This window comes from Cyprinodon variegatus, unplaced genomic scaffold (genome assembly GCF_000732505.1).
Source record: "Cyprinodon variegatus isolate N-32 unplaced genomic scaffold, C_variegatus-1.0 Scaffold902, whole genome shotgun sequence".
Taxonomy (NCBI): Eukaryota; Metazoa; Chordata; class Actinopteri; order Cyprinodontiformes; family Cyprinodontidae; genus Cyprinodon; species Cyprinodon variegatus.
This window is the reverse complement of record NW_015151355.1, coordinates 14,942-36,753: the sequence shown is the minus strand read 5'-3', so window position 1 is coordinate 36,753 and position 21,812 is coordinate 14,942. Positions and strand designations below refer to the sequence as shown.

The window sequence follows — 21,812 nt, the reverse complement described above, 5'->3', positions numbered from 1 at the left end:
GGTGGGGTGGCCGATGTCCGATATTCAGTTTTAAGGCCGATACCGATAGGGGGCCCATTATATCGTGCATCCCTATAAATAATGGTTCAAATGAAAGAGTAGAATGATTTAAATATCATGTTTTAGGGAGTTAAAACACAAAATCTGAATTCCTGGGCTTTGTAGCATGAAATAAAACACTTAAAGAAGGAAAATGAAAAACCTGTTTCTTATTCCAACGTTTTATATTTTAATATCAGCAATAAAGGAGCCTGCTGCAGATCTTATGGCAACATTTAGGCCTCATTTGGCCTGTTGTTGTTTGCTCTCTGTAAATGCACAGTTAGGTTGGTTTATTTTCTGTTTCCCAAATGATATAGATTCATTAAAGCTATAGAAGCGTTTAAAAATTAGGTCAAATTTGTTTGAAACGGCTTGTTTTTACTTTAGTTGAATCCATGACATTATCTTGTAGAGAATCAAGTGTTCAAATTTATTGACCTTTCAAATAATTGCTTTTATACTTATTGAATATATATTTTTTTTTTGTTTATCTGGTTTTATCAGCTTTTAACCTTTAGCTTCCACGCAAGCGAACAGTCTAATTTCCTGAGTGAATACCCGGAAAATGGCTCAATTTCTTATATTGAGTGCTAGTTTCAAATGAATGACTAATATCCCCGTCATTCAAGTTAAAATTGGATTGAGCTGATTTAGAGTTCAGACTCTGCAAAGAAATACAATTAGTATTTTTCCTTTTTAAAAGCCCTTCAGTATTATTCATTTTTCCACTCATTTCTTTTACTTTAAAGTCTCTTACGGGATTATAAGTCTGCAAAAAGATAATAGCTCAAAGTCTGGCTAAGCTCAAATGTTTTGAACTTTAGCTTTTACTCCTTAATACTCTGAGACTTCAGCAGAGCAGCTTTGTGTTTATTTGCAGTCACACATCTAAAAGGGTGATATTTGTAGAGGCAGTTTGGTGCGAGGGCTGAAGAAGGGGAGTGATTGTGAAATCCAGGCACTAACAGGCTGTCACCAGCCCCAGAACATGAGCTTTGTCCATCAACAAAGGCCTCTTTCACATCCAGAAATGCAAATAGTTTCTTCTCTTTGTCGAGTGTTAAGATGATTGATGTTTGCTTGCAAAATGATTGGTTTTCCAATTTCTTTTTTTGCTTCTAGTCTTCATTTAGAAATGTGTCATTTTCACTGTAGGTGGTGGAAGAAAGGTCGGCACACACCTCGTATGACGTGGGGTTGGAGGCGGAGAGAACAGCACTGGAGAAGCTTGCAAGTGTTCAACATGAACAGGTAGGAAGAAACATGAATGTTTCCACATTACAACAAAATCCTCAATTCCTGTAGATAAATGTTTTTAAAACTGAGCGTTTTCCATCAGAAATAAACGTTTTGGTTGAAAAACAATCAAATTACATCTAAATCTTCCTGGTAGATCCCAACTTTAACTTTGTGGGGGGAAAAGTACAGCGTAGACACTAGGGCTCCAACTAACCATTATTTTGCAAATTGATTGATCACTTCATTTATTTTTTCAATTAACAATTTTTGATGCTTGTACAAGTTTAGTTCTGACGCGCGGCTGAAGCATATTTGCTGCTCGGTGGAAAGTGGGTCTGAAGCATGTTCGGCGGAGCTATCCTATCCTTTCTTTGCCTGGAACAATGGCAGCTATATTTGCTGTGATCAGTGGATAAAAAGTAGTTTTAATATAGTTTTAAGTGAGAAAGTCCACCTGAAAACGTCATCTGTGCAGTCAGTTCATCAGGATTATGGTCCTGCCTTTATAAATGATTTCTCTGTCGGAGCTGCTCAGACCCCCGTACACCAGCGGTGCGCTGTCACTGAGAATCCCGTTCAACAGCAGCCTCTGGCCCGGTTGCATGTTCGCCGGTTTCCTCTACTGTTCGCGGCTGCTGGAAGGCATCCTTCTTGTACGTAATCCAAACTGCAGGCACCAGGATAATAAGATTGAACATATTTTGCTTGCCAGTTTCGACCTTTTAAGTTAATTAAGGCGTTAATAAACTGTTTCAGAGGAGTGATCATAGCGCTCTGCATCAGCAGCTCTGTGTCTGACTCCCTGCCAGCTCCCAGATCAGCTTCTCTGATTGGTTGATGCGGCGCGTCCAGCAGGAAAAGTTACATTTTTCCAACTCCAGCAGCTGCTTTTTCTGAAGCGCATCAGATGCTCTGAAGCTCATGACAAAATGGTCCTGCTGCTCAAAACGCACCGCAGGACCATTTGCAGCACGTCAACAGTTGACTTTGCATGGAAACTAGCTGCTCCTGCTGCTTGTGGCCTGAATGTAGCATTAGTGGGTTCCTCTGTCAGCTAAAGGCATGTTTTAGAGTGTCTATACTCCAGTTAACAATTAATCAATTACTAAATTAGTTGAAGATTTTTTTTTCATTATTATTTAAGCCCTAGTAGGTGTTTTTTCTTAGCCAAAGCATTGTTGCAGAGTTTTACCTACATCATTGCTCATGCATCTTTCTGTTGTATTTTGCAGACTGTGAATCATTTGGAAGCAGAGACAGAACAGACCAAGGAAAGCCCAGAATTAGATATTATACCAGTTCTACATGAGCCAGAACTTCCCGCAGAGCCTCAGGCTCACTTTGACCCGCAGACCGACACACCAGACCATAACCATGGCACAGAAGCTTCTGTCCTCACCACCTCAGAACCGTTAGAAGCGGCCCCTGCTTCGACAGAGGCTGTAGCCCAAGCAGAGTCCTGCAGCGAGGATCCCCCTGCTCAGCCCCGCTTGGACTCAGAGTCTTCGATTTCTCCAGATGAAGCTGAAAACGTTGCTACCTCAGAGAGTGCTGGACTCGCCCACACAAGGTAAGTCTGCATCCTCTGTAAACTACTCCTCTGCTTTAAATGTCACCTTAGATGGTATCCATTTTATTTGAGATTTTTCTTGGTTAACTTTTGTTTTCCCACAGTTTTTTATTGTTTTATATTTTTCATTTTAACCCCAAAAACTGCTGATTAAAAGAAATTAAACAAGCTTTTTTTCCACCTTGGACAAAACTGTTAAAGGATCTGGTGTCCTGCTTTGAGAAGCTTAATGACAGTCCTGGCACTTACTGTTTGCTTTATGCCTGATGGACTTTGTGATGGAAGTTCATGAGGAGTTTGGAAAGTCAACAATGTGGACGTGAAGCTGAACTTGAAAGACAACCCTCGTCGGGACATTTGAGACCTTTCTAGACTTTGTTATGGTCCGCTTCACCAGCCCTACAGACCAACCTCTGTCCCCACCTTCAGTCCTTTTCCATTTCGCTCTCAGTCTACCCCCCGCCCCCTCTCCCTTTCTTTGTCTTCTCTTCTCTCTGCCCTCTCCAGTATTAGGAGGTGTGGTAAACGCCATGTCCTGTTTTTTCCCTCAGTGCAGTGTGGGTTGCCAGTGCAGGAGATGAACTCCCAGTAGACAGCTTTGTGTTTGCTGAGCACTCTGATTCACAGTGCAGGGTCATTCCCCCCGAACTGGCAACCTGTGAAAACTCCCCCTTTGGCAGCCCTCTCCTCAGGTAAGTTTCTATACATTGGAAGCCAATCAAAACAAAGAGGCGGGTAATCAAGGTAGAAGCTGCTCCTCTCTGCTCTGCGCAACCATCAATTGCTGACCTTTGCACTACATTTATGCTTTATTTTATGTTTAATTTCATCCAGTTGATTTGCTTGCTCCAACCCAAAACTATTTGGAAAATAACTCCCACCTTTGACTCCTTATTTCTAACGTGTTTGGAGAATAATTTCTTTCTCTATATCCTTCCTCTTCTCCCTTCCCCTCCGTTGACCCCCTGTCTGTGATGCAGCGTGGATGAGGCTGGTACAGACGACCAGTTAAGTCAAAGCCAGAGCTCTGATCTTGAAGCTAAATCCAAGCAGACCAGTCCAGGAATTGCAGTTCCTGAAGCAGCAGAACCTGGAAGCCTGAAAGAACCGCAGCTGCTGGAAGATGTTCTGTCCAGTTTGGAGCAGGAGGGCAACACTTCCCACCTGGTCAGTTTCTAAATGCTTCAGTAAAGACAAATTACATAGAAATCTGACACGGAATGACGGGTTCTTTATTATTTTTGCTTTCAACATTCGACTATTGCTGGATATAATTGAAATGTTTTATTAATTTTAGAAGTGCAAATCATTTTATGATTTCACCCCCTTGGATTGTTTTGGTTTTAAATTGGCACACCGCCAAAAATTGAAATCAAAGTCAAATTTTCTTACATTAAGTGAGTTTTTTCTTGCCCATGGAATAAGATAATTTACATTTAATTTACATCTTATTTCAAGTGAATAATATCTAAACGTATTTTAAGACTAAACTTACTCATTCCATTCGCAGATCATCGTATTTACCCGCTTAAATTAAGGGTAAATATACCTATTTTAAGATCGTTTTTGTAGTGTATTAACCTATTTTGCATCAGGGATTCACTCTCTCATCCACACAATGTGTGACGTCTCCCCTGCTCCTGAAATAATAGAACTTTAAAGTAAATTCATTAAAGTGAGCCATATTTCAAGGCAAGGCAAATTTATTTGAATATCGCAATTCAGTACAAAGACAATGCAAAGTGCTTTACATGATTAAAATATAGGAAAATAAAACAGAATCAAAGCAAGTAGGAAAAATAATGCAGAAACAAAAACGAACATTAAAAAAACAGTTGGACTAAAGAAAATAAAAAAGTTGAACTAATAATGTTTCAGTTGAACTGTTTAACTAAAACAGTGGAAGGCAATCCTAAACAAATGTGGTTTTAGTCTTGATTTAAAGGAACTCAGGCTTTCCGCACTTTTACAGTTTTCTGGAAGTTTGTTCCAGATAAGTGGAGCATAGGAACTAAATGCTGCTTCTCCATGTTTAGTTCTGGTTCTAGGTCTGAAGAGCAGGCTGGAGCCAGAAGACCTGAGTGGTCTGGAGGGTTGATACACTGATAGCAAGTCTGTGATGTATTTAGGTGCTAAGCCATTCAGAGATTTATAACAGAAGTATTTAAAGTCTATTCTCTGAGATACAGGGAGCCAGTGTAAGGACTTTAGAACTGGGGTGATTTGCTCTACTTTCTTAGTCTTAGTGAGGACACGGGCAGCAGCGTTCTGGATCAGCTGTCTGATCCACTTTTTAGGCAGACCTGTGAAAACACCGTTGCAGTAATCAATTAGACTAAAAATAAACGCATGGATTAGTTTTTCCAGATCATGCTGAGACATTAGTCCTTTAATCCTGGAAATGTTCTTCCGGTGATAGAAAGCCGACCTTGTAATTGTCTTTAAACGCTTTTGGAGGTTCAAGTCTGAATCCAGCACTACATCTAGATTTGGGGCCTGATCAGTGATTACTAGCTTAAGCGACTGAAGCTGTGTGCTAACTTTAGATCTCTCCTCTATTGGTCCAAAGATTATTACTTCAGTTTTGTTTTCATTCCGATTAAAGAAAATTATGGCACATCCAGGCATTGATTGAGTTCATAGTCACCTGGTGACATGGTGATGTAAAGCTGTGTGTCGTCTGCATAGTTATGGTAGCTGATGTTTTTTATTAATTGAGCAAGAGGGAGCATGCAGATATTGAATAGGAGGGGACCCAGGATGGACCCTTGGGGAACCCCACATGTGATTTTTGTCATCTCTAATGTAAAGTTGCCTACCGACACAAAAAAGTCCCTGTCCTTTAAGTAGGATTTAAACCAGTTGAGAGCTGTACCAGAGAGGCCTACCCAGTTTTCCAGGCGCTCTAACAGGATGGAGTGATCGACAGTATCGAATGCTGCACTGAGGTCCAATAGTACCAGCACTGTGGTTCTTCCGCAGTCTGTATTTATACGGATGTCATTAAACACCTTGATAATGGCGGTCTCTGTACTGTGGTGAGCACGGAAACCTGACTGGAACACGTCAAAGCGGCTGGTCATATCTAAGAAAGTGTTTAATTGTTTCAAAGGTAATATAGTGAACCAGGTATCACCAGTTTGGACAATAGGATAACTGATTGATACCTGATTGTTTTATCCCTGCTCCAAACAAGCAAAAATGCTGACTATAAGAAGCAAAAACAGTTCAGTCATATTCACCTATGGCCCATTTTGAATCTGCCTCCTTTTAGGGAAAAATGGGGACATAAAGTGAACCAAAAATATAAAGCCATTTATGAGTCGATTAAAGAACAAACAGAAATCTCCAACTGACCCCTTTCAGATTCAAACTGCAGCATCTTCACTCTACAGTTAGTGGCTGAGTGTTTTTAATATTGTTTAATACATCCTTCCTTACTGAAGGAAAACTAGGACATGTATTAGTTACTCCATTACTAATCATATTTGTCAGAATTTGTTTTTCTAAATTTAAAGCTAGGATCCAATGACTAATCTCTCTGTATCTGGCAAGGATTCTTCTCTGGGTGTTTATCTCTAGGAGATTGCCTTATCCAGTAGATTTCTAAGCTCTTGTGAGATCTAGAAGGTCACTTATATAATACATAAAAAAAATGTTTCCACCTCAGTGGATCTCCATGCTTCAATGACCAGGGGCTAGCTGAGCACAGAGTCGGAAATGAAAGCCTGTCTGTCTGTCTGTCGTTGCACGATTCTGAGCTTGAATGCTTTGAGAAATTAGTTTTAATTTGAATGCTATGTAACTGATGCTAATTAAGTTCATAGCTGGCATTCACTGCCCCTTTTTTGTTTCAGATGGCAGATTCTAGCGTTGCTAAAGAAGCTGATCCCTCTGTACCCAGTAAAGATGACATCCCCACCTTTGATGAGTGGAAGAAACAGGTCATGGAAGTGGAAAAGGAAAAGAGTAAGCACATAAAACCCCGATGCAAAAACATTTGTCAGGTTCTGCAAAATTTAGAGCAGATAAAATGGTGCAATAGATGCGATCTGTGTTTTATTTAGGGCTGGGCAATTAATTGCGTTTGCAATATAATCACAATTTAATAAAACACAGTTTTCATATCACAGATTTTTAATCACACTTTATTTAACAAGAGTAGGACACTACATTTCTTGTTTAGTTGGTGGTTAAACGCTACAAAAAGGTAGAGAAATTTGCTACTAGCCTGCAGATCCATGCATGCAAGTAGAAGTAAACACTTTTTCACACAATGGTTACAGTGAAGTCCTGTAAAAAGGGCCTCTGAGCAAACAGGCTCTTAAATCTACAAGCTTGGGGTTAGTGATAAGGAAAATTTAAATAAAATCATAATTTTGGTTAAATAAAATAAAAAAAAATAAGGAGGATGTTGAGGAACATTATTTGGAGGGAAAATCTCTATTTTAAGGTCCAGATTTAGTGAATCTCCATTTCTATTAGATGATCTTTTATAATGATAATTTCACGGCTTATATTTTGCACAACATCCCAGCCTGCTTTGGTTTTAACTAGGGCTGCTACTAACGATTATTTTGCAAAATGATTATTCTATCAATTATTTTTTCGATTATTCGATAAATAATTTGATAGAAAAGGTTCCTTAAAGAAGATTTTTTACAAAATTAAACCAGGAGAAACTAAAACAATTCCACATAAGGAGTTCTGGATAGATCATGTTAAATGACGAAAAATGTATAGATATATATTCTAATTTTTAGTGAAAAATGTTGATATTTTTTTGTTTTTGTTTTGATATAGTTACTGCTATAAGTGCTTAAAACATGCCTTTAGCTCTGTCAGCTAAAGGCATGTTTTATGCTGCCCTATATGTATGTAGCGGAGCTACCTTTGCTTTGCCAGGAACAATGGCAGCTATATTTGCTGTGATCAGTGGGTAAAAAGTAGTTTTAATATATTTTAAAGTGAGAAAGTCCTGAAAACTTAATCTGTGCAGTCAGTTCATCCAGATTACCATCCTGCCTTCAAATATTTCGCCGGCGGTCCCCTTAAACAGCAGCCTCTGGCCCGGTCATCTCTTCATGGTTTTCCGCTACTGTTGGCGGCATCTGCATGTAATCCAAACTGCAGGCACCAGGATAATAAAAGCAAACTTATTTTGTGAGCAGGTTTCCATATTTTAAGTTAATTCAGGCCTTAATAAAGGGGAGCGATCATAGCGCTCTGCATCAGCAGTGCTGCGTCTGACTCCCTGCCAGCTCCCAGATCAGCTTCTCTGATTGGTTGATGTCCAGCAGCTAAAGTTAAATTTTTCCAACTCCAGCAACTGCTGCCATCTGAAGTGCGTCAGAGGCTCATGGGGCGCTGCTCCTGCTGCTCAGACGCACTGCAGGACCTTTTGCTGTGCCTCGATGCGTGTCAACCATTGACTTTGCATGGAAACTAGCTGCTTTGGCTGCTTGCTGCCTGAACGTAGCATTAGAGTCCCTATAATCCAGTTAATGATTAATCCATTACTAAATTAGTTAACAATTATTTCGGTAATTTATTAGTCTCGGCTCTAATTTCAATTCTTGGATTAAACTCCAGTTCACAGCAGGTTTGTGATGACCATTTTATAACCAGCAGGATCAAACTGAGCTCTAAAAACGATCGACACATTAAAACTCTTCACCCACTTTTAAGATGCTTTCACTTGTATCACCACAGAGGGTTCATGGAGAATACTTCCCAACTGTTGAACCTTCTTCCTTTTAGGTCAGACTCTCCATACTTCGACCAGCGGCGGCCCGCATTCAGCCAAGAAGGTCCAGAAAAACTTTAAGAATAACTACGCCTCTGTGGAGTGTGGTGCAAAGATCCTGTCTGCCAACAATGAGGCCAAGGTTAAACACTTTTCTCTGCTGCTACCTATAAACAAACGTATTTATGCTGTGGCTTTGTGTAAGAAGAGAAATTATCATGGTTTAACACTGTTTGGAGGAATATGATGTTATCGTGGCAGTGAATGATCAATTTCACCATTTCTTCTCAGAGTACTTCAGCTATTCTAATGGAAAACATGGACCTTTATATGCTAAATCCATGCAGCACAAAGATCTGGTATGTGCTCTGCTGCATTTCTGCTATGCAGCTTTTGCAAAGCTTTCTTTTTTTTAACAAGCATTTCCTTCTCCTCAGGTTCGTGATCGAGCTCTGTGAGCCGATTCAAGTCAAACAGCTGGACATAGCCAACTTTGAGCTTTTCTCTTCAACACCTAAAGACTTTTTAGTTTCCATCAGTGACAGGTACTGTAAGCCCTCTTAGATTCCTGCTTGTTAACACCACGATTTCTGAGCTCACAAATCAAGTGTCTGGGCACACCTGCTTATTTAAATGTCAGTCAGCTGTCAATCCTTGTGTTTTCAGCGAGAGTTAAAGCTACATAGTTGTCATTTCCCATGTAAAGCTAAACTATACATCATGCAGAGAAAACACAACAAACTCCTCTGACTCATGGTTGCATTTAACTCTGTGAGGACAAGCTTTGAATGGATTTTATGAGATAAACTAATGCAAAGCAGGCAAATCTGATGAGAGGCAGATGATTCATGCTTTTAAATGAAGAGAAATATGCATAGAAAGCGTGACACTTTCTGACCTCTGACTCGATTATAGCTCCGAGTCTTTAAAGTCACATTGAAAGTCAAGTTTCTTTTTTTTCTATTCCATAAAAAATGACCTCAGATCAGTAAGATTGAAAGGGAAATAAAGGTCCGGTTCAATAAAAATATGTACATCTCAGATGTTTAGCTAGGAATATCTGATAGGGTGTACATCTTGGTGTTTTACATCTTTAGGCTTTGTGCTGTGTGGGGGGGTCTGGGGGTACCCTCCACCAGAAAATGTTGAAATCTAGACTCTCTGAAATGCTACTTCCTGCATTTTGAGGTGGAATGCAGCAAACTTTTTGTCTTTGCTCCAACACTACTTTAGTCCTGATTATGGGAAGTATTTTTGCTTGACTACAGGTGGAAATTTCATAAGACATGAGGTAATTTTTAAATACAATATTATTTTTCAAAGGTTAATTCAAACAATCGGAAAGTGTAAAGCTATGGTCACATTGATATGGAGGGCCACTGGAAAAAAAAAAAAAAGTTAACTGATTTTTTACTTTTATTTCAGTTTAATATGGGGAAAAACAGTCAGAATTCTGACTTTTTTTCTCAGAATTCTGACTTTTTTCTCAGGAATTCTGACTTTTTTTTTCTTCTCAGAATTCTGACTTTAATCTCAGAATTCTGACAGCTAACAATCATGTTAGCATCAAGCCATAGCCATGTCTGTTTTAGAGACTAGCTCTCTTGTTTTAATGACCTTCTGCTCCTCCATTAATGAGGGGACCCCTCGGGTACGTAAAAAGTTGCCTAATTCTGTCATTTTCCACCAATGTGTCACTGGCCACCTCAAACAACTCACATCTTTGTCAGTGAAGCTGAGTGCTCCACATCTCTTCCTTCATGGTGCCCATCTACATTAAGATCCAAAATTCTGAGAAAAAAAGTCAAAGAATTCTGAGATTAAAGTCAGAATTCTGACATTTTTCCCCATGTTAAACTGAAATTTGATTTAAAAATCAGTAAACTTTTTTTTTACCTTTTCCCTGGCCTCAATCCTCTTCCGTACATTGAGGCAGCTGCGTCTTTTGATGCTTTTCACCATTTAGGTCAGACGTCCAGTAAAGTGTCTCCAGAAGCATCTGATGCCTTCTGCTGCTGCTGTGTTCAATGGCAGAGAGCAGCTTTGTTATATTTGCTTTCATCAGTGGGTAAAAACTAGTTATATTATATTTTTATGTGAGAAAGTCCACCTGAAAACATGGTTTGTGCAGTCAGTTTATCAAGATTACAATCCTGCCATAAAATATTATTTCTCTGTGGGAGCCGCTCAGACCCCCACATACCGGCGGTGCGCTTTTCACTGGGAATCCCCGAGCAGCATGTAGGTCAGAAATTTTAATTTTAGTCTCATCTAAAGGCAGCATCTGCTCCCTCTCATTCGCCTCTTACTCTACATTGCTTGTGGCAAACTTCTAATAAGACTTCCTGTGTTTTTTTATTAAAAAAAACTTTCTTCCTGCCATTCCCCACAGGACACGTTTATTAGTTCTGAGGTTAGATTTCCTCTAATTAATAATTATATTAATTCTGATGGCAGCTATTTAATAACTTTATAGAATTATATCTTCATTGGTGCAGCTATAAACACCATGACGGTGACTCAGTTTAATTCCTGTGATTGTTATTTCTATTTAAGGTCAGTCGACAAAACAGACCTGCAGACGTAACAAGTGCAGTGTTATTTACATGGACCCTGTGAAAACATGCAGCCACAGACGTATGTTTCCCCTCTTTATGTTGCAGATATCCCACCAACAAGTGGGTGAAGCTGGGAACCTTCCATGCACGGGACGAACGAATAGTCCAGAGTTTCCCACTGGATGAACAGCTTTATGCTAAATATGTGAAGGTACTGGAGGTTTTCTGCTGTTTAACCAACACAGAGTTCATTTATTCTCATTTAAAATTTTATATATTGACTTACAGGAGGTACAGGTAAAAAGAAACATCAGTGGGTTTATATTTAAGACTGCTGCTTTAAAAACGGCCCAGTTCTTCCTCAAGTGGACTTCAGAGTTCAGTCAGAACATGGAACTAGTTCTGTTAAATCAGTGCTAATAACAATTCTAACGATACGGATGCAGTTTGTTGGATTATGTTTGTAATTATCCAATGTTTACTGTGAAGTTTAAAAGGATAAGTCCTGCATGGCCTTTTAGAATATTTTTTTTTTCTTTCACACTAAACAGGACTTTAAAAATGTGACCTTTGCCTTATCTGTGTTCATCTGAATGTGTGTGGCCGTAATGAATGTGCTTCTCCTCCCATCTTGCTTTTCTTAGCTTAGTATTCTTACATTTTGGCATTGTAGATGTCAATTTATGCCTTTAGCGTTAGCTTTTATTTATCTTTATGTGATGACTTAATGTTCTGAGTCATTTTTTAAATGGTTTTATGACTTAAACTAGTGTTTGTTTTTAAGTAGAGCACGTCTGGTCTTTTGTTTTTGTTTTGTTTTAGTTTTTTTCCCTATGATTTGTGCACCATTCCCCACTTCTTTATATTCCTGCAGTGCTTTGCCTGTGAAGTGAAGCTGTGCATATCAGCCGTATGTTTGTATTATCAGAAAGCTGAAATGTTTACAGATTCTTGACCTGCTTGTAGCTCAATACGTTCTTTACTGATTGCTTTTTCTTGTTTTATTTCTCTCTTACCCTGTCCCTCTCCTGCTCTTCTGCTCACATCAGATGTTCATCAAATACATAAAGGTTAGAACTCCTCTCCTGCTGTCAGAGCCTCAGATTCGCTAGAAATATGGTCTCTGGATGGGTGATTTACTTTAATGGATGGAGATTAAACTAGACTTTTTCCATTAATGCATGTGGAGGGGTTATCAATTAGAGGACGTTGGTTTATGAGGGTGGCAGATAAAGGCTGTTTTTAACATTTGGAATTGAAATGATTATTATTAGATTAGCAGTTTCTTTTTTCCCTGCAGGTTGAACTTCTCTCTCACTTTGGAGCCGAACATTTCTGCCCCCTGAGTCTCATCAGGTAGGAGCTTCAATTCCTGAACAATTCAAAGCTCAAGTTTTTTTTTTCTTCTAATATTTGAGTCAGAATCACTCAAGATTGTAAAAGAATGTTCAGTTTTGTGATATTTTATTTTTTTTCTAATATTTGAGTCAGAATCACTCAAGACTGTAACAGAATGTTCAGTTTTGTGATATTTTATTTTATTTTTTTCTACGGCTGCATGTTAAATGTGGATTTCACGGCTTATAGCAGCTTTAGTTGATTGATGTTCGTCCCTCGGGCAATTTTCGCATTTCAAAGCAGAGCTTTTTACATTAGCAATATTTGCCTACTTTGAAAGTATTTTCTGTTAATGGGTGGGAAGTACATTTAGGAACCAGTTTAACGACCTAAATATGTCTTGTAAAAATCATGTTATTTAATCCCTCTGTAGTTTTAACCTTTTGAGTCTTTCTCTTGTACAATAATTCAGATATGCAAAAACTCATAGCCATTAAGTTAAATCTCCTTAATGTGTTGGTGTCCTAAGTCAGTCCTTAAAGTTCGCTGTTCTGCAGGTTTTAGATGTAAATTAGTGTAATTCAGCAGGGAGACATCCAAAACCTGCAGGACAGCGACACTCGGACTGATTTTAGACACAATAAATGTACGCTGCCTTTTTTATTTCCAGGGTTGTGGCTCTAGTTTTTCACAGAAACGCACATCAGTGCCTGTGAGGTCACCAGGGGCTTTTAAACATAATTAAAATGGCCATAAAACCCACATAATGAAGCAACTCTGCTCACTCCAAGTAATATAAACAGCAGCTTTTCATTTATGCGCAGAAACCTTCAGCATTTAGTAAGAAAAGATTAATATCTTTGGCGATTTATAAAGTTATGATCTCAGAAGTGAATTCTGCAGAAGCTTTAAACCTAAAAAAAAAGCCCAAAAAAATATTCTCCATTTCTCTGGAGAGCAATTTTTGTATTTTATAGTTTGAAGCGATTTTTGCTTGTAAAATGATGTTGTGCTTACAGATGTCTACATTAGGAGGAATATTCTCTCCATTCATAGTGGGCTCTGTTTTTAACCCTTTATATCTTTATCCATCATCTGCGGTCCTCTGAGACCTGCAGCATAGATTTATATTACACTAGAAAAATGAGCTAGAAATAAGTAAACATTTCTTAAACTAAGTGTATTTATTTAATTTGAGTAAGTAAATGAAAGAATTTGCCAATGGAAAGGGTATTTTTACTCTTAAAATAAGACAATGTTTATATTTTAAATGTAAACATTCTTGTTCCATTCGCTAAGTGTCTCACTTTCCTCCTCAATTAAAGAAAAAAATGCAGTTATTGTAAGAAAAAATGACTAATTTAGATTATATTATTTTGCAGTGTACTGCTGCTCTCATGAACGCAGCAGATGAAGAAAGTTCAGCTCCAACCATTAACAGAAAAAAAACTATTTTTTTGTTTTGTTTAGAAAAACAGCTGGGAGAAATCTGCTCTTTTTTTTTTTTTTTTTTTCTCCATTTTTTAACTTTTCTTATGTAATCAGGCTAGCACAAAAACGCCACTAGATCGAGACAGATCTGCAGGCTGGAATTGCTTTATTAAAGTCCACACCTAAAATGAGATTAGTGGCAAAAGTTAAAACTCCTCCTCATCTTCAGATGTCCAAATCTGGTTGAGAATTTTATGGGTCATAAATTTAAATTTGTTCAGTAAAATACCTTAATAGTTTTAGGAGATGTAAAAGATCAGCTTATTTGTATCAGGATTGCAGGACGTTTCTGTAACAGTGCTGTTGTTTAATAGGGTGTTTGGCACCAGCATGGTGGAGGAGTACGAGGAGATCGCAGATTCCCAGTATCCCTCAGAGAGGTTGGAGTATTTGGACGAAGATTACGGTAAGCTGCTGAAGTTCACTCAGCCAAAAAAAAAACTGATTCCATATTTAAATGATTCAACTGAAAAGAACAAAAGATGAATAAAAAAGTCTTTGGTTATAATAACACGTCACATTTGGAGGGCATCGTGTCTCTATCTGCTCCCATTTTTCTTTTTTTTCAGTCTTTTTTCTTAATTTTTTCTCCACCTGTATCCTCATTCTCTATAGACTACCCTCCTGGGTACCAGCCATCAGAGGAGAAGGCCTCTAAAAACCTGCTTGGTTCAGCAACCAGTACGTATCGGCTCACATACATGTCCATACAGTCACTTTACAGGATAGAGAATAAATGTGGAACAAATCTGAGAGAATAAAATAGTTCACGATATTTTTGGGGTAATTGAGGCACATTTAAACATCTAAAGCTAATTTATTTACATTTATTTATTTAATTTAAATCTGACCCTAAATCTACCAGAATACCCATCATGCATTTGGAAACCTCCAAGCCTACATGTAGTGTTGTGCCGATGCCATTTTTTGGCCCCGATACCGATACCGATACCTGGCTGTGCAGTATCGGCCGATACCATAATAATGTAAAATAATTGCAATCATGGCTTTGTCAAGCTGCTGCCTACCTTTGTGAAGCAGGAAAAAAATCTAATACAAAGTGAATCCAGTAGAAGTTTTTATTGCCTACCTGGAATGGGTGACAATAGTTGAATAAACTTATGGCTCTCAAAATGGTATCGGTGCCCTATTTGTTGGTACTCGCCGATACCGATACCACCATTTTAGGGCAGTATCGGGGCCTCGTCCGATACTAGTATCGGTATCGGTGCAACACTACCTACATGCATTCCAATTATGTTGAACTGGTATTTCTAAGGGTTGTATTTCCTTTGTATATTTCAAGTAATTTAATGTAGTCAAAGCAAAAGTGTATTCAGGGCTCGATGTTAACCATTGCCTGATCTCCCGGGGCAAGTAGTTTTTATTCTTGTGAGAGTACAAATTTCAGTGCATTTGCCCGCCAGATGGCGTGATTTTTGTCCACCTAGCGGTAATTTTGATGTAGTTACCAAAACGACGAACAAGCTAGAAAGCGCTATCATATGGCAGTCATCTGTACAGTGATGCAGGTCATATATTAAAAAATGTTCATAAATTTTTTTCTCTCAGACATTGGAGAGGTGCATTTAAATGTTATAGAGCTAAACATGTTAGATTGGTGACCTGTTATGTTATTATTATTGTCTTGTTGACGCATTTAGTTTGTCAGGGAAAACTAATCCTGAGTCAGTTAAAAGTCAGGGAACTGTGGAAACCCTGAATAAAATAACTATTATTAATGATTCTCTAGAAAAGTCACATTATATTAATAGTATTATCTTCTATAAACATACCGTGACTCTAAAATAAAAGTTATTCATTTGTGACATTGACTTCTGTCTTCTGATTTATCTGAAGTTTTTAACCTGTCAGGTTTTTTTTTAGATTTTTAACATTACAATTTATATTTTTCCAAGCACACAACAGTTTAAAGCAAAGTTTAGTTTGAAAAGAATGAGCAGGAAGGATTGAAAAGCATGTTAACACGGTAATGTAGGCTTGAGTTCATTATCTGACGCATGCAGAGACACACCAGGAACCTGGAAACTTAAAAAATACTGAAATACAAAAAACATTTTAAAAACAAACATGTTTCATTGATATATATACAAAAATGAATATTAGGAACTATATTTATCAAACATTATACTGGGCAAGTAAAAATTGTTTCTGGGCAAATGAAATGTGAAAGTCACTTGCCTAAAGGGCAAGTGGTAAAAATCCTTAACATCAACCCCTGGCATTATTCAGCTGCTGCTTTAGTTTCTTGCTAAGGCAAAGAAAGTATATTTGTTCTTTGTTTTCTGAGTATTTTCTTGCCATTTCTATCATCTAATTGCTCATTCTTTTACAAGCAGCTGCGGCTTCATAAAATAAGCAAGCAGCCGAAATTTTATGACCTCAGTCAGGTATAAACGTATTCCTCCGGTAGCAGTGTTGATGGTTTTATTGGTATTCCTACCAGCTTGCTATCAGATATAAACATATACTGCCTTCATCTAGCTGCGTAAGAGTTTGCTTGATTTTCTTTTTGTTTAGTTTTTTTTAAATGGTGCCCAAAAAACATTTTTGTCTGCATCTGTAGTTAGCAAATTTAGCACTGGAGGATCCCTCCTGAGGATGGTTTCAGAGAAAACTGAACCAATGGAAAAGTGTGTGTGTATATCAGGTTGCATAAAGAAAACGAAATGAGCAAAAAGACGTTAGCGGCGTCTTTGATGTAGGTTTGGCCTCCAGCTGTCCAGAATCACATGTGCACAGATCATTTGAAATGAAGATCTGAAATGAAGCTCCTCTTTGTTTCTTCCCCTCAGATGCGATTATTAACATGGTGAACAACATTGCTGCTAACGTGCTTGGTGGCAAGCCAGGACTGGAGGGTGCAGCAGAACTCGGAGGTAAACACTGATCGCTTTCACACATGTCAACAATCCTGATATCTTTTCACTTCATTCCTTAAAGCCTTCAACAGGCAAACTAAACTTATCTATGTACCTAACTGTCACTTTGCTGCATTCGAGGCTGCTGCAACTCCCTACTTTATTTAACTTCCAAATTTTCACCCAATCTGATTAAACCCCTTGCTTAGAACCTAAAGGATCAACCCTTTAGTAGCTGTTTATTTACAAAACCATGAATCTGATTTATTGGTACAAGCAAGGTTCTTTATTTTTTAATCAAAATTGTGATCTTATAGTTTAAAACATCCCTACGTTGTTTTGTTTTTTGTTTTTTTGTTTTTGTTAAAAAGTATTAATATCTTGACATGCTAATAAGCCTGTTAAACAATGACAGTTGAAAGAGTTTTATACTAATTTTATTCCCTTTTTCCCCACAAAATCAATCTGCTTTCTTTATGAATTTTCTTCTTTTTTTGATGCATAAAGAAAATGAGCCCAAAGTTCAAGTTTCTGGTCCCTTAATCTGGAACCAGTTGATTAAAAATGTTGGATTTTCATGTATGGACACATCTGTAGGTGCTGTCCTCCATTGTTGGCTTTGTTTTCTTAAATTCATGCATTTTCAATAGATTACCCAGCTAGATGAATTAGTCCTAACAGACTTACTGAGCAAAACGCAAAACTTTCCTTTCAGATTATTTCTCTTCCTTTTTGTTTTTCTCCATAAAAAGTGTCTTTGTGTGATGATATTCACATCCAGAGCTAAAATCTAAATTGTCACATTCTAAATCAAGAGCACTGGAAATAATTACATATTTTCATGAAAGCATTTAAAAATGCTCCCAACACCTCAAAGTTTTAATCTTTAGCTGAAGCTGTTTTTAAAAACTGGTGGATAAAGATCCTTTTGACTGTTCAGTGCAGCCACTCCTCCTCAGTAGGTAGAATGAAGCAGAACAGGTTCATCCATACATATGAACGAGTCGCTTCTGATTAGCCAAGCTTCATCCATTGAGGTTTAACTTCCTCTAAGTGTTTAGCTCTTTTCAGAAGCAATTATTCAGTTATTTCATGTTGATGCACGTCTCCACAGTGAAAGGCTGAGGGGCATTTTGAGTAACTACCTATAAAGGTTGCTTCACTGCTGTCATGTTGAAATATTTAATTCATTCATTGGAAAGAAATTAAATAACGGATGAAACTGAAAGATTGAAGAGGCGTGAATTTATGGAGGGAATCTCTATTAATCTTATTTGATCTTTTCTGATTTGTGCTTTTGTTTCTCGTGTGTCATAGGAAACCAAAAGAAAGCAAAGGTTTTGTTTTTATAATTATTAAGACGTGAATATTTTAGATTTGGGAATATTTAATATGGTAATTAGCAATTTTGAAAAAAATCACACTAACATGAATAACAAAAAATTTGTAGTTCATTAGTGAGGACGACTCCACTTCATCGTCTTCTGGCTAAAATTACACAGAGAATAATTCCATTAAATGCTACAGCAGGACCTGCTTTGCTCACCATCATATTATCCAGCATATTTCCTACAATATATCAAAGAGTGATGGAGGAGAAGGCTTCATGGTCTGTAAAAGGAGTCAAGTTTAAGCCGGTGCAGGTACCAGATCTGCTCGGGTCCTGCTTCATGCCAGTGACGTTACTCTACATGATTGGCTGAACTTTACCGCATGATCTAAAACATTGTAGTTTCCCAGACAACGATAATAACATCACGCAGAGTCGGGAGCATCTGCAGCGTTAGCGTGTCTAATGAAGGACAAAGTTTTACCTGATCGATAACAAAACTGAAACAAATCTGTTCCTGGTGAAAGTAACAGTTAGACCAGGCTCTAAAGGGGGGAGAACTGGTTAGCGCTGTGGCTAGCTGTGTTCAGTAGCAAACAGGTTAGCCTCTTTTAGCTCGGTCAGTTTGCCATGCTATGCTACACTACTTTTAAATTTGCGTCAACAACAATTTGTTTCCTACAAGTAAAATAACTGTTTTATTTGTCTAAGATCTCTATGAAAGTCATTTTTTACGACGTTCCATTTGTCCTCCTCTGTCCTCAGATCTTAATAAAAAGAATAAAGATAAGCTGAGATTTTTGGTCAACTTGTTAAATGGCAGAGCTCAGTCCTAGAGCAGCACTTTCCTTCAAGACTTACAATGATTGTTTTCTACTTTCGGCTACTTTAGATCACCAATTAAATGTAAAATAATAGCAAATACAAGTTATAATATGTTTAGACTCAATAAGAGATTTGATCCCTAAGAAACTGTCCGAGTGGAGTTGCCATACGTTGACGTTATAAGAAGAGGCAGGGCTCCGAGCAGATCTGCTACCTACAGGCATACGCTGTGCAATTTTCTTTGCCCTTTTCGGGTCGCTTCCCCAGTCATGCGAGAATTTTTTGGATCGGGCCGAGCTTCAGCCCCATGATGCATCGTGTTAAATACAGGAGGTAAGGAAGAGCTATCCATCCTCACACAACCACCTCCCAATTAGCAATCGTAAGGTCGGAAGAAAATCAAACATGTGAGGTGTTCTTGGGTAAAGCATTGGATGCTTCAACAACAGGTTCTGCAACAGCTTCTTCCCCAACGCCATCAGAATGATGAACTGTTGAAAAAAAAACTCTCAATCATGCCACCAATTTTGCATCACGCTGACACCACCAAACCAAAACACTGCATAATTGCACGATATATATTAATGCTCTGAACTTCCAGATCAAGGTAGTTTTTTTGCACCATGTCTTTACTCCCACATTGTTTATATTTGATCACTGCTGCATTTTAATAAATTGAAATGCCATGAAAGCTGTACAAAACGAAATTTCAATAAAAGTCTAAGAAGCAGAGCTACAGTAGGAGCCGATTTAGCCGAACCTCATGCACTGCGCAGATGGAAACGAGGGAGTTCTTCTTCGTCCTTCCAGATTAACGAATTTGACCGGCGCCGAGTCCCACGGTTGGTTTTGGGACGTGCAGTGTGAGCAGGTAGATCACAACAGAGCATCAGGCCGTACTCAAATACATCGTGAGCTGTGAACTTTTAAACTCAGTGATTTCATTGTACAGTTTGAGCTGTAGACTTCGTACAACGCTTAAAAATATCGTACAGTGTATGCCCGACTTTAGGCAGATCTGGTCCATATAATATAACTAAGAATCCACAAAACGGGGTTAGATTTGATTGATTTACAAACACTTTAAAAACGAGACTAATTTTAGAATACGGAGTGACAAGTTTAGGTCATAATCATTCCAAAAAAGTTAAACAATCCACTGGATTTTGTTTCCAAGTTTGAAGACGTTTCTCTTCCATCCAGGAAGCTTTTTATTTTAAACTCTAAATGTCAGAAATAGTTCCAGGTTTTATACAGTAGACCAAAAAGCCGTTGTTTTAGTTTAGAAAACAAACAGGATGAACGGGTCCACCCTTTTGCAATGGTGGTCATTTGGCTTCTTTTGTTAGCCTGCAATACCCCATACCTGTCTATGTCTCTGAAAGGGGGATCGTTAAAGGGAATTGGTTCCCTGGCTCCCATTCCAAAGGGGTGGAGCTGTTGGTCTGTTTCAATTTGCATGTTTTCTAAAGGCTTTGTTGGGCTACTTTAAAAGAGCCTTGAACTCAATGCTATTTGAAATGAAAAAGCTTCCTGGATGGGAAGTGAAATGTCTTCAAACTTGGAAACAAAGTCCAGTGGAGTGTTTTTTAACTTCTGGAAGTTTAGATAGCGATGTGTGATCTTTTCTTTCTTAAGCATCAATGGGACGTCCTAGTTTTTTCTGAAAGTTGCCAAACAAACAGAACCTCGAAGATGTTTCAGATTCAACACAAACACAGTTCCTCTTTTTGCTTTCTCTGCTTGTTTCTCCTCTGTGAACCATTTCCTGCCTTTCATTATCTTTTACTGACCAACAGTTTGTCTCTCCACATATTGTTCAGATAACCATTGAAGACTGTGTGGCTTCACACACAGTGAGCGCTACAGGATCCAGATATTTACTCTGCTTCCAGCCTGTTTTCCACCTCTTTGCAGAAACCTCAGCTATGCTGGGACAGCGGGGGGGCTGACGCCAAGCCCTCTGGTAGTTCTCTTTACCACATGGAGAGGTTTCTGAACATGACTCATCCCTTTTACGCCACAGTCATGCTTTATGGGGGGGGGTTTGACACATTAAATGTGATATTTTTAGGCGAAAGTGAACAAAGAGGACGTGGAAAAAGAGAAAATGTATTTAAGCAACAGAAATAAGACAAATTTCTCTTGGCTTTTCTTACAATAGAGTGTCTGTTGCTCCTGGCTCCTCACAGCTGCCAGTCTGATTCCAATTTACAGCCTCAAAGTTTGAGGCAGGCTGAAGGAGAGCTCAGTTCAAACTGGCTTAAACTGGTTTCCCTTTACAAGGAGCCGCGGCTCCTGGCATACTGGGCAGTGTTGCTGCATTTTCTTTACCTCAAAACTAGGAAGTCGGATCTATATGATCTCTGAGTTGATGGTGTTCCAGTTTCCTGCTTGGAAACTTAGAGTTTAATTGCTCGTTGCTTGTATATTGCAACTCCAGCCACTGTTAAAACAATAACACTGTTCTACACCATATTTTATGAACATAAACAGCGTTGAAATATCTCGTCTTGGAAATGGTGAAAAGATAGACTTGTTTGAGTGACTAAATGTTGCATAAAGCTGCAAAAAAACACCTAAAAATGGAGAGTTTACCACCTCTGGATGCAAGAGACAGTCACCTTGACACACATCAATAAACAGCTATTTTTTATTTAAAGCCCTTTGGTCAATGTTCAATTCTATTCAGTTTATTTCTATAGTGCAAATTCACAACACATGTCATCTCAAGGCTCTTTCCAGTTCACCAGATCATTCAGTCAGTTTATTCAAAGTTTTCTATCTAAGG

General features: G+C 38.3%; 1 protein-coding gene across 2 annotated transcripts in view; it reads left to right on the top strand.

The window, feature by feature from the left end:
- suco (SUN domain containing ossification factor) overlaps positions 1 to 21,812 on the top strand; it is a 57,271-nt gene that overhangs the window by 22,243 nt on the left and 13,216 nt on the right. The window contains exons 3-16 of one of the 2 annotated variants that reach the window (XM_015397999.1): positions 1,198 to 1,293; positions 2,514 to 2,851; positions 3,403 to 3,543; positions 3,832 to 4,018; positions 6,709 to 6,820; positions 8,612 to 8,739; positions 8,889 to 8,956; positions 9,035 to 9,142; positions 11,261 to 11,366; positions 12,205 to 12,225; positions 12,456 to 12,511; positions 14,299 to 14,390; positions 14,600 to 14,665; positions 16,801 to 16,884. In XM_015397999.1, coding sequence (XP_015253485.1) covers positions 1,198 to 1,293; positions 2,514 to 2,851; positions 3,403 to 3,543; positions 3,832 to 4,018; positions 6,709 to 6,820; positions 8,612 to 8,739; positions 8,889 to 8,956; positions 9,035 to 9,142; positions 11,261 to 11,366; positions 12,205 to 12,225; positions 12,456 to 12,511; positions 14,299 to 14,390; positions 14,600 to 14,665; positions 16,801 to 16,884 — 1,603 coding nt within the window. The remainder of the gene's footprint in view (positions 1 to 1,197; positions 1,294 to 2,513; positions 2,852 to 3,402; positions 3,544 to 3,831; positions 4,019 to 6,708; positions 6,821 to 8,611; positions 8,740 to 8,888; positions 8,957 to 9,034; positions 9,143 to 11,260; positions 11,367 to 12,204; positions 12,226 to 12,455; positions 12,512 to 14,298; positions 14,391 to 14,599; positions 14,666 to 16,800; positions 16,885 to 21,812) is intronic. The other variant, XM_015398000.1, reaches the window with a different exon arrangement.